Consider the following 13,656-nt stretch of genomic DNA (forward strand, 5'->3'; position numbering starts at 1 on the left):
TTGTATCGGTATACCGTACAATAATATCTTGGATTTAATACTTTTAATAGCAATGTTAATTTAGTGAAGTGCTTTTGGCATTGTGAGAATATTTAAGACTTAAGATTTTTGTCTGAGAGTTTGGCATTGTTCACAAGAAATACGAAAAGACTAAAGTCGGACAATTTATTAATCCCTTTAATGTTAATACTTACTCTGTCTAAAATAGATTTATATCATGAATTAGTAAGTTAACCTTCAACCGCGGCATCTCTCTAATGAGCCATGTAGACGGATGAACAAACCACTTTATTATGTCAAGGGGCAATTGTTATTTGTAGTCAAAACAAGTAATGTTACGAGTGTCGCGCGGTTACGTCGGCACACTTGACATTTGACATTAACCACCATGAGCCTGTTGACAACGGCCCTCCTAAAACACTGATCGATAAAAATCCTTATAAATAAAACAGGAGCCTCATAAATTATAACAAACGTATGTATTTTTTACAAAGTCTTCAGTTTACTTAGAAACGGAGGAAGCTTGTAGACAGTATTTTGTTTTTATTAGCTGTCATGCTGTATAATAATATCGTCAACAAAGTAGCAAAGAATGTTGGGACAGCAGAAGTGGTTTACAAAAACGAAATTATACTTTTCGTAATGGGAATCGAGCGGAATGGTCCATGGTAAAGTTAAAGTAATAACTCTACCATCGGGCACAGTGATTACAATAATGTTCTTTTTGCGATGATACAATTTCGGTGTTGTAAATTGTTGGACTTTTTCAGAGCCCTCATTATAAATTCGTACACTTGATATAGATTTCGTATTATCCAAATAACGTGAGTACTAATTCCTTCCTATATCCTACCGTTCGCAACGCTTGTAAATATTTTAGTCACGACCTTTCGATTACCAGCCCGATTACGTAGTAGACAGTGGATATCTCTACTCTCTTAGGCGTAGTGAACTAACCCGCCGATTAAGGACAGTATTCATTACACTTAATAAATGTAGGCGTTTCCATTTTCCACATTTGTCTAGATTTACCCTTTATGACCTTAATTTATTTATCGGTTTAGATCGGCTGCGATTCAAATGTCACCCACACTGTATAATCAGTTTCTGTGACTACAGCTTTACTTGTGTACTATCACAAAAGATAAAGGGAAAGCTTTACGTACACCTCTAATTTTTTAAGCAATTTTATTCTAAGAATGAAAGCTGTAACCTTAACCGTTTCTAGGATAACAGGAAAAGGATATAAGTGAGTAAAATACTAATGTGATATTTTCCTTGACCCAGCATCGTGAAGCTGCTAGCACAGAACAAAGAGGATAAGAAGCGTGTGGAGAAAGCCCTCAGCGAGTCTGGTCTCCCCACGGGGAAGAATGACACCATCAGCCAGTGCAAGTTCCAGTTCGAAGACTTCTTCGCCTTCTATAAGAACCTCACTCAGAGGACTGAAGTGCAGAAGATTTTCAACAATCTGTAAGTGATCTGTAAATCCATTTTTTTTATTCGTTTAAGATTGACATTATTTTTTTGTGAATATTATTAGATAGGTTTTTTTTTCTGACAAGGACATTAAATTGTCAAGAAGCTATGAATAGAAATTAAGTCTGACGTCATCGCTTGCTTTAATTTATGACACGTAGTTACGTTACTAGTGCCCACTCCTTAACGTTGAAGCATCATTATCTTTATCAATTGTTTTTCTTCTGGTCAATAAAAAACGGGTCTAATATTTTTGAAAGTCTATTTTATGGGCTAAATAGATATATTTATACTTATACCCATAATTACTCGGTCAACTTTCATAAGCAATTATTGACACGGATTCCTAGAAGAGACACTAACCGTGTAAAGTAAGTACCAGTCATTCGTTTTTTTTTACGAAATTGAATTATACAAAGAGCAAATTCCATAGTTTATAAAAACTTAAGCAATTTGTATGAGGTTAAATACAGTCACATAGATACATGGTATTCAACCTTGTACGTTGTACATGATATCTAATTAGTAAATACTTATTACCTTTTTACATGAGAAATTAACACTCGTGTGCTAATCATGATGTTGACATATTTCGGAGATCACGACTTTAATGTTGGCTGTTTAGGCTCGATATTAGCGATGTCAAGTTAGATATTGTTATAGTAATTTTGAATTTCCTATTGTAATTTCTACGTCAAGATGATGTTTAGAAAATCTGAACTGATCTGATCTATTCAATATTAATCGCGCAATACGAGAGCTTTGTATAAACGAGATGGCGCTACGTGTAGTGTGATGTGTTGTCTCATTCCCTTATTGGTAATAGGGTATTTTACTAAATCTGCTAATATAAATTAGTCGGTCAGATATATTTCCAAAAAAAATATATTTAAAATTTTATTAGAATTTTAAAAAGTAGATAAGGAAGACAATAAGCACTTAAATATGACAAAGGGTAAAAAAAATACGTGCTAGAAAAAAGCTTACTAGTCAGTGACGGCACACGAGATTTTAAATACCCGTCTTCTTCATTTTGTGTTAACTAAATAAATAGAAAAATACGTATCCAATATTTTTTTTAAAATCTGTCTGACGGGCTAAACAGTTATTTTAGCTAAATACCCTATTCTGCTTGAAGCTCTCATATTAAGTGCGCAGTCTCCGTAAAATCTTTCGTAACGATGTTTAGGATAAACTACTACGGGGATACGCTAAGCGTTTTAAGAAACAGAATCGATTTATTCACATCCCAAGAGGATCTCCTGCAAATTTCATTATTAAACGTAACACTTTAATAAGTTATTTAAGCTGAGTAATAGAATATTATATGAAGTGTAAAATATATGGACCGTTATTATTATCGCGTTTATCCTTTCAATTGGTTATTATAGTGCGTATTTTAAATAGTTATTTAAAGAGGTAAATTGTATTTTATTTCCACAAAGATAAATTTATAGTAGAAAATAATGAATAAGCATAATTTAATATCTGTGTTTTATTTTAAATAGTACTTTGCGTGGGAATGAAAATATACTTTCCTTTCCATGATTAAATAAAAAAACGAATATGGAACAGTCATTCTATGTCACTTACGGATGAAAAGGGATGATCTATTCTTAGCCGAGATTCGGAAACCCCAATTTGATTACTAGTATACGAATATTAAACATATTATTATGTATATTATACAAACGATCTTTGTTATACGCCCCATATGCATTCACAGTTTGACAAACTCAATTAAAAATGGCTTTCCGCCCTTGAATAGCTATTCTAGTTGAATGTTTCGAAGTTAATCACAATTTCACAAACTTTGGAACGGGTTGCGACTAACTCATGACCTTTAAATCAATATCAGGAGTTAGCTTGTTGCCGATTCAGTTAATATTGTCTGGATTTCTAGAAATTTCGTTTCGATTCGCGTATTAGTAATGTTTATACTGTATTGCGTACTATACTCAGTTTGTTTTTGTACTTTAAAAGGTAAATAATCTTGTCATGTATTTTTGTCAGTTTTAAAATAAACCAACGTAAATGAGATGTAAAGATTACTAAACAAGTCAACGAAATTTCATTAAAAATCAGGCTGTAATGACAAACAATAGTAAAAATATAAATGGATTAAAACTCAGAGTTCGATCCGATTTCTTTTCAACCCTATTGGCCCTATTGGCCCTATAGCCTTTCTCAGTAAATAAGCTATTTATGTTAGACAAAAATACTTCAATTATTCGTAAGATTAACGCGTTGAAATAAATAACTTTGTATTTGCTTCTGATTTCAAGGTTTAGCATTCTCGTTAAACTATTGTCAGTCTGTAGCTATTCAGTATTTAATGTGACAGACAAATCATACTACAGAAATAAATCTTTTATAATAATATGTTTATGTAATAATAGGTAGTCCGCAGATATTATGTTTAGAATATATAATGTATTTCTGCTCTTTATTTGGTACTCAGTCTAACCTTGACTTTAAATTGAATAGAAATATTTTACTAGTGTTTTTTTTCTTATTGAAACTATTTATTTTTATTAAAATCTTTTAATATCCAGTTTTTTTATCTGCCTTTTATAAAACATAAATGGAACCCTTTTTTTATTCACACTTTCGTCACAATCTTGTGAGGTGAAGCAAGTAATTTGAATGTTTCACTATTTTTCGTTATAATTACATAGCATTTAGCGCTCCATTAGTTCTCTTCAGCAGTCTCAAAATAATAAGTTGCGTATTCATTATAAAAACTATAATTGCTACCGTCTTAATACTTGTCACGATTTGTATATTCACGCATCGTTTTGAACATCGCACGTCTATTTTTGTATGTTATCTAATAAAGATGTTTCAGTAAATGTAGAAATATGAAGACTATAGGACTGTTGAATAAAAACTTTTTTCTATGCGACTGTGTATTGCATTTATTCCTGTCTGTTATTTAGCTAAGAACGTACATTAGGATACGTACATATTTAGGGCATAGCATGAGTGTCTGGAGGTAAATAAAGCTATTCTAGATACTACATTATGTTTTGTGGATTCGTCCGTGTGGACTTTAACGAAGCAAAAACTAATCGCTGCTATTACTTTTGATTTACACTTACGACGAAACGACGAAATTTTATGAGATTGTTAGTTGTACTGTGCTTTAAAACTGACAGATAATTTATATGTAGATTGGGGATCATTTGGTTTAATATGTTTACCTACTTGTTAATTTTTATTTAAGTACTAATTCTTCTGTAGATATGCGTATGTGACAATGCAGTCCCCCTAAATGGCTGGACCGATTGGAATGACTTTTTTTATGTAATCTCGTGGCGTCCTGAACGCGACGGTTTAGAATCAACAATCAGTATGTAATATGTATCTTGAATAGCTATTTCTATCCTTTTAACAAGACGGAACTTCATTAGAACCAAAACAACTACTCGAGCTGACGTACTGAAGTGGTAGTTTATCAGACGATATAATTGCGATGTGTACGGACAGGCTGAAGGCGACGCTCCGCTGAGCCACTGCTATAATAACCCTTTTCCTTTATTTGTTAAACCACTACATAAATAACTATACTCACCTCATTATAGAGCATAAATAGAAGTACTAAATACAATTTTAATAATGTATGTACTCTTGGGATGGGTAATGTTTAATTGTGTAGGACTAGCCCGTGTCTCTTATTTTACCCTTGGGAGTCTTTTGAAAATTAATTAGTTAAAACGTAAATTATAATCTTTTATTTCTAATTTCAATTTTAAACAATCGTAAATGAAATGTCATCATAAAAATATTTTTATACTAAAGAGGTTCTCGACACAATTTATGGCTGATGAAATATTATTGATAGTAACTATTATAAAGATGATGAAATATGAGGATTTTTTTTCTGCATAAAAATAAAAATCTAATACGATAATACCTCTGATGTTATTCTAGTCCGTGATTACCGTTGCACAGGTAAATATAATATATATAGAACGGGTAAATATCGTGTACTATAAATAGAACGAATCAGCTCCCGTGAGAGGTGTTTTAAAAAGGTCGCGGGCGAGCCGGCGGGCGACAATTAGTTATAATTGTTCGGGTTGCCGGGTTGCCGGGTCGCGTTAACCTCATCAACCATTTGACTCGGACATAAATCACAATTGTACAGCACGTACGACGTCGATACATACCTACACTACAACATCAACGAAATATTACATGGTTGTCTATGTTTTGATTTAATTGTAATTTGTTCATTCGTTTGATTAGTGCGATGCGTTTGTTGTTTATTTTCGTAGTGTGAGACATTGTCGCAAGCTTACAATTATAGATTTGTAATAGGCGGATGACTCAAGATACTTTCCTTGATTCGTTCAGGAAAACCGACAAAACTATCAGTTTATGTTTTGTAAAAATGTTATTTGCATATTATGATAAAATATAACCCATTAATGGAATGATATTGGTGATTCTTAGTATAAGAATGTGTGTGTTCGCCATGTTTATGTATATTTCGCATTATACTAATGACCATTCGTTAGATGGTTAGAATTACCGGCCATTTCATCTCTTGCTTTTTCCTTGTAGAGATTGGCTACACTTTCGACCTATATTTGTGTTCATGAATATAAATATGCGTAAATGTAAGAGTATACTAACGTATTTGTATATATTAATGACATTTTTCTATATTGTGGTACATACCACCTTATTTAATATACTGGGTACTGGGTGTCTACTACTTTAATGTTCTACATCACGTTGAGAAATATTATGATAAAAAAAAAAAACGGTAGTAAAGTGCGAGTTGTTCTCGCGACACTGAGGTTGACGCAAATAACCAAGTCAAACCAAACGGTTGGATGACAAATTGGTGACCATAACAACCGTATCTTAAACTTGATCTTTATTTTTAGTGGTTTTTGTTAGATATAGTGGCTAAAGAAAAACTATCTCTATAAAAATAAACTGTGTAGCTTTCACGGTTCATGAGAGACAGTCTGAAAGATCGCGTACTCTCAGTCATTTAGTTCCGTGTTAATCTTTTTGGTATGAAGCCCTAGAAAATATTATTTAAATAAACGAAATCTGAAAAATAAACTAAACCTTTAAAGTAGCGTTACGTGTAGTACGGTAACGTAAGGTATCTGTTGACTACTTCGTGTTCAGAATCTAAGCGCTAGTACGAAATATCAATACATATAACACATAAAAAGGTCACTCATCGCCGCCCAAAACCTTGAAAGGGCAAACACCACAGGAAATTCGCACGCTACAGATAACATCAGCTGGTTCAAGGCAAGTCTGATAACGGACAATTTGTTTTCAGAACGGACGGCAAGCCGCATCTGTCCGCCAACCAACTGGTCGAGTTCCTCAACGTGGTACAGAGGGACCCGAGACTCAACGAGATCCTACACCCTTACGCCGACTTGCAACGTGCCAAAGACCTCATAAAAACTTACGAACATAATAAATATCATCAGCAACGCTCTCAACTCACTTTCGATGGATTCTTAAGGTTAGTCAAACCTGTTATTCAAATGAAGACGTAATAATACGGATTAACATAAACTGGATTGTTAGGTAATGAAGAATATTTTGTATTATAGTCAAATTTTTGTTCCTCGTCTTTTATTAATTGATTATAATGAGGTTTGCATTTTTGAATAATTGCCTGTTCAAGATCAACGTCATATGTATGTTTAAATCCTAGAATCCTCGTCAATCATCCTAGTATAATATATTGCTTATATTATACTTAACGTAGTCTCTTGTTTTGTGCATATGAATGTGCCGCTTTATTTATATTGATTTTAGGGTCTATTAAAATGATTCCATTTCCATTTTGATTTATTGGTTAGTAGGCTGTGTTGTGTCAAACACATCTTGAAATATTGAAATTGTAGTAGTCGTAGTAAACAGGAAAAATCCATAATCGTTTTTTATAATTTGACAGGTAGCTTTCAAAGTGTTTTCTTATACAGAAACAGGCTCAAAATAGAGTTCTCGGAGCTGTTCCGAACACAATAAGGAAAAGTTATATTATTGACTCTGTCTCATGTCAAAATTATTTGATTTTATCCTAAAAGAAGTTTTGGGAAATAATGATTGTGAAAGGTCAGGAATACCCTATCTGGAACTCAAATTTTTGTTAATGTCATAAGTTTTATCTTATGTATTGATCAAATTAAAACACTACAAACTGATAAGTTTATGAAGGACCGAGTATGAAAACTATATATCACAAATGAGAACAATGAGTAAACATGTTATCATTGAAATAAAACCTATCAATAAGATAATATAATAACAACAGGTGATTCACAAAGTAGTCCAAAGTAATACACGTATCTAACGATAGTACATTAGCACTTAGTAACCGTGTGAACAAACGAATGTAGGAATAAATTCCTTGACGCTTCCAGGTTTCTAATGTCGGAGGACAACCCGATAGTGGCGCCGAACAAACTGGACCTGTGTGATGACATGGAGCAGCCGCTAGCACACTACTTCATCAACAGCTCACACAACACGTATCTAACGGGCCATCAGATCACCGGCAAGTCTAGCGTCGAAATATATCGGCAGAGCTTGCTGGCTGGATGCAGGTGGGTAACTTTATACTGTATAATGATGAGTGAGGGTTTTTAAAGGGCCTGTCGCACATGCCCGTCAACGTCCCTGCAACTCCTGCATGCTAGGATCTTTATTTAAATTAATGAAAATCATTGAAACACTTAAGCTTGGTGTCCTATGGAAATCGAGCAACTGTCTTGGAAACCGGAACGAAATTAATCAGAAATATGTAAGTATATTCCACTTCCCTCCATAGCAAGCGGGAGACCACTTCCCTCAATAGCCCGTTGTAGCAAAGAAAGGATTGACAACTGAGTTAGCCTCAGTTTTCTGAGGTTCTACCAACCCGTCATAAATAAATATTGTTATGGTTGTGTAAAAGCTAGACAGCGTAATACATGCAATAGAGCGGTGTCTCTCATTCACACCTGCACTTAAAGACGATGCGATACTCCCCCAGTTGGCCTAACACTACACACTTCTTAAAGCTAGGATGATGCGCTTTTGGAAGAAAGGTGCCACTCTTTGTCGCGATAGTAGGCTTCTAAATCGGTGATGAATTTCGAAGTCTGGCTTCAGTATTAGAAGCTTTTTGATAAAAGTATGAGTGGAGGCAATAAAAACAACGAGTAAAATTTTTCCCCTTAGACAAAGTAACATACCGTATGTATTAGAAATATGTTCGTGATAATAATAACGTGATGTAAGGACAAAGTGCTATGGTAACAATCTTAGTATTTTGAGGAGTTTTTGTGTCGTTTCGTTCTTGAATTATTTAATTCCGCGAAGGTTGATAAGTTATTGTAATATGTACCTTAAGCTAATGATTTAAGATTCACGTGACCCGTCACAATTATAGAATGCGATGGCCATGAGACCGCTTCCTTGTATTTGTTATAAACGGTCTAGACTATTCGAAATCTTTCCAAGTTATATTTTGCGATAGGTATATTTTCACATAAGGTATTATTATTTTCTATTGCATCGGTCATTATAGCAAACATCACTCGTACTCACATACAATCGCACGCTCACTCCCGCGTGTCTTGTACACAAACTAAGATTATGTATTCTTCTTAATATTTACTTTCAATCTATTTGCTATAATCAAAATATCCGCATACTCCGCATAGTTCAGTACAGTTTTATCAAACGATGCAATGCCATTGGCAACTAGGAAATTCCATTTCATCTTTGCCGTAAAGTTATCCACAGATTTCTCGATTTGTTGTACAATTTCGTTGATAGAGAACGCCAGTTGGCAACAAATTGGCTTGACCTTATTGCTACATTTTATCTATCGATATTTCCGAACAGTAATGTTGATCCGTACTTTTCTAAACATTTACTCGATTGTTTGATGGCGCTCTAAGATCGGGAATCATCGCGAATGTAAGCACTTTTATCTAACATATTACAATCGAAGCAGGTTGTTAAAAATGTATTGTGTGTAAACCTGATTGATCGGTGTTTGTGTATAAGTTAATCCGCCGTTCGAACTTGTTGTAGCACTAATTACGTTGCTATCGAATCTAATTTGTTTATAAAAATATCTACACATAATATTTCCAATGCGTTTTTAATAATAAATCCAATTAGAGCGGTATCGAACGCCCGGCTATCGGTATTATCGGTGTGAATCGACCTTAATTATCATGTTAGCTTATGAAAATGTATGTTAATATTTAGATACAGGTTTGACATACGCACATAATATTTTTGGACAAATCAATTCAAGATTTTTTGTTATTTATTGAGAATACAACTTTTCGAAATCGTCTTCGATCATTTACTTGTAAAAAACCTCCTTTAAAACTTTATAATAATGACTTAATAGATAATTTTAATATGCAGCTAATTACTTTAAAATGCTACCAAATGCGCTGTATCCTTTACATAAATATCATTTTAGTGTGAATTGTCACATAAAACGACTATTAGTTTAATTGATAATGTTTTCAATTCATTTCTATAACTATCACTTAGTACACACATTTAAGATTGTAATCTTCACACAAAAATAATGAGAAATGTTTCACTCAGATGCGTCGAGCTGGACTTTTGGAACGGCCGCACGGACGAGCCGGTCATCGTACACGGATACACATTCGTTCCTGAGATCAGCGCTAAGGAAGTGCTGGAAGCGATAGCCGAGAGCGCGTTTAAGACGTCAGACTACCCTGTGATACTGAGTTTTGAGAACCATTGCAATCCGCGGCAGCAAGCGAAGATCGCCAACTACTGCAGAGAGATTTTTGGAGATATGCTACTCGATAAACCACTTGATTCACACCAACTTGAACCTGGTAAGTTGAAGTAAACATGTCATAAATTATTTACACTGATTGATAGAGATTGAAATTTGTCACACCTATAACGATTAGAACATCTATTTCTTGCACAAGAAAATTTTACCCCATTGTGAATGTTAACTGATAGTTCGTAGCGTAGTAAAGCGCGTGCAACACGTGGTGGAAGTCTTAAATCTGATGCTACAATAAATATGTATATATTTACGCTATTTTTAGCGTTGACGAATGTATTAAATAATCGTCACCATTTTATCTTAGTTAAGGTTTTCATAAATAATGACTGACAACTGATTTACAGTTGCCATGATTACTACCAGAACTAGACTTAAAAAATGCTCGTTATTTCATTATCTGAGTAACTCTGATTTCCCTTCACATTTGCTTATATGTGAGGTATCAACGATGATGGCATGTAGAAGGTACGTAGGGCAAGAGGTACTCGCATAAAAGAAAAATAAAACAATAATAAGTATGCATTAATGTTTTACAACATAATGTCCCTGTTTTAATAAATATAGCTATGTTTATCAAGGACCGTGCGACATGTCTGAGCTCTTCTAGAAACTAATCTAGGTACATGACTAATAATATAGATTTACGACTTTACGCCAGACGAAATATAAGCCTTTAAATTAATATTTAGTCTAGCTTTCATACAGTGAAAATAACGGTGTTTGTTTTGGATTAGAATTATCAATTGAAGTAGTTATACGATGCGTGTTGTTTGACTGCATTATGTCGGGAAGTTGTAAAGCTGGCACGCGTGCGTAACGCGGCGCAGAAGTAGGGGGGGGGGGGCAGCTCGTAAGGTAAACGATGAGCGCGGTATACCTCTCGTATTAAAGATGGTGTTTAAGATTCGATAGACTGTTTGCGTTCAACGCCCATTAATCTTTCAGCCGCACCGTCCAAACATTATAGGGTGTGCATCAAATTTATTGAATGATTATGAAGAGCAATTGATTTTAATTTGATTTTATCGATGGAAATGACGTATTACGTGTCTTTCGGCAGGCTTTTATTTATGGTTTTGATTAAGCACAAGGATTTTTAACACATTGACCTTTATTTGGTATACCGATGACGCAAATCGAATTGTCAGCTATTTCTAAAGTTTCTAGTATTAGAATAATTAATGTGATAGTCTATTTGGTCCCATTGACGCAGCGCGGCTCTCGGCGCTCCGCACTTTGAAGTTGGTCCACCTGCAGTATTTAGGTTGGCGATCAACCAAGCGTCTGCCGCCTCACGCCATGTAAACACTATGAGACAGTTTGTTTTCACTGTATCACGAACTGCCACTGGTTCAAACGTATACTTTGTATGTTGTTTTAATCGGTCCTTGACTTTTAAGGCGTGCTTACGTTTATTAGGTTGAACTGATCGAGTAAATATATTACTATTTAAAACGTACATCGACAGACATGCGTATTTCGGGCGTCGCATTGAAGCGTATAGCGCTTTGGTGTGAACAGATATAAATCATTAGTCAATAAACGTGTCCGTTCAACTGGGGTTTTAGGATACTGACATTTTATTACCGAGTATAGGTTTTTAAACAAAGCTTCGTATTTATGAGTTCGGATCTAAGAACTGTGTCAGAAACTTATGTTTTTATACACACATTAATACACCATTTTGTTTTCGTGATGATAAAACAAATTAGTTTTATGGCCTGTAATAAATTAAATATCTTTTGCGGTCACAACAATCATCAACAGTCATTAGTTGATTGGAAAAGTTTCTACCTCTTCACCTCCGGTCCGGTCAATGTTATTGCATGATGTTTTGATAACTATTTGAATAATGGTTCTACCACCGTGTCAGCTGATTAAGGACACCGGTTGAATCCGAAGCTATGTAGTCGCGATCCCGATAAGTACGGGAGATCGAACGAAACAAAGTGAAAGTTATCCTACTTACTACTAATAATTATAAACGCAGAAGTTTCTATGTATAGGAATATGAATGAATGTTTGTTCCTCTTTCACCCAAAAACCACTGAACGGATTTAGACGAAACTACATTACAACACACAACAACTACACAACTAATACATTTATCCCGATTTTAGATTAATAGCTTGTCCACGTGCAACAGCTACTTAAATACATTTTGTTGTAGGAGGGGAACTGCCTCCGCCTTCGATGCTTCGCAACAAGATCATTATAAAGAACAAGAAGAAGCACCACCATCATCACAAGAAGGATGACTCCGTCGCGTCCGAGGAGAGCGAGCCGCGTCCGGAGGTACCGCAGGGGAACGGAGAAGTTATTGCAGCTGCTGTTAGTATAAATATCTTATTTACCTACTGTTATTAATACTGGGAAAAATGAAAAAGTAAAGTAGGCATTTGCCCAGCGTGTATGAAGGATTATAACGCGGATGACGTAGCACGGCGGTTCAGGTTTTGTCAGTAAGAATCTGACACTACCCATTTCGTCCCCCGAGGGAGTGGGTGTTCATGAGGATACCCCCGCCTACCGAAAAAAAAGGCATTTGCCCAGCATTAGTAAAGTTGACTTATCCGAATGTCGGGGAATAGATTTCCGCTATCTTAGAGTTTGCTACAATATTTTAAGCTTATTGCATAAACCTATCGTATCAAAGCAATCTTAGCTGCAAAAGTAAAGGAACACAAAGATATTTATTGAACTCAATGACAGAATAACATCTTATAAAAATATTAGGTGTAAGGCCAATATTTTAAAGTATTGTTTTCCAAAAATCTTTTAGTAACGAAACACTATTTCGAAGAATTTAACAATGAACATCTATGTAGGAATTAGTTTATAGACGAGATAAAAAACTAGGCGCAGTATTTAGTTGTTTTATCGTTACAATTTATCGTGTTTGTTAGAAATATTTATCGTATGATAATAAACCATGCCAGCTGTATCCTACTTACACGTCGATTTATGATTTCGGCAGTTAATCTAAAAGAAAATATTATCGATTTCCTTCCTGCTTTACTCTACAATTACGGCTTTGCATGAGAATCAAATCCTGTTTCCTTTTTAATTAGCTAATTATATGTATATAAGCTCTTATCTAATGGATTTTTTCCGTTAATAGGCTTTGCAATTACTTTGAAATTCCTTTCTATATTTAGATTATGAGACGGAAAGAAATTTGGAAACAGTCGTTTTTTATATTGAATTATTAATAATTCAATATAATAGTTCTACTAAAGAGATAACACTAGCTTTTATTTTATTTTTATATTAATGGCCGCAATCGCATTTAGCTCAAACATAGTTTCATCATCATCATAATCATTATTGAGAAGTCTCTGGGAATCTTA

General features: G+C 34.5%; 1 protein-coding gene across 1 annotated transcript in view; it reads left to right on the forward strand.

Annotated features, from left to right (window-relative positions):
- Positions 1–13,656, forward strand: part of LOC113497125 (1-phosphatidylinositol 4,5-bisphosphate phosphodiesterase classes I and II) — a 46,803-nt gene that overhangs the window by 15,202 nt on the left and 17,945 nt on the right. The window contains exons 5-9 of the mRNA XM_026876515.1: positions 1,288–1,473; positions 6,791–6,982; positions 7,890–8,072; positions 10,084–10,346; positions 12,477–12,637. Of these exons, the coding sequence (XP_026732316.1) occupies positions 1,288–1,473; positions 6,791–6,982; positions 7,890–8,072; positions 10,084–10,346; positions 12,477–12,637 (985 nt within the window). The remainder of the gene's footprint in view (positions 1–1,287; positions 1,474–6,790; positions 6,983–7,889; positions 8,073–10,083; positions 10,347–12,476; positions 12,638–13,656) is intronic.

The sequence above is a fragment of the Trichoplusia ni genome, chromosome 9 (genome assembly GCF_003590095.1).
Source record: "Trichoplusia ni isolate ovarian cell line Hi5 chromosome 9, tn1, whole genome shotgun sequence".
Lineage (NCBI taxonomy): Eukaryota > Metazoa > Arthropoda > Insecta > Lepidoptera > Noctuidae > Trichoplusia > Trichoplusia ni.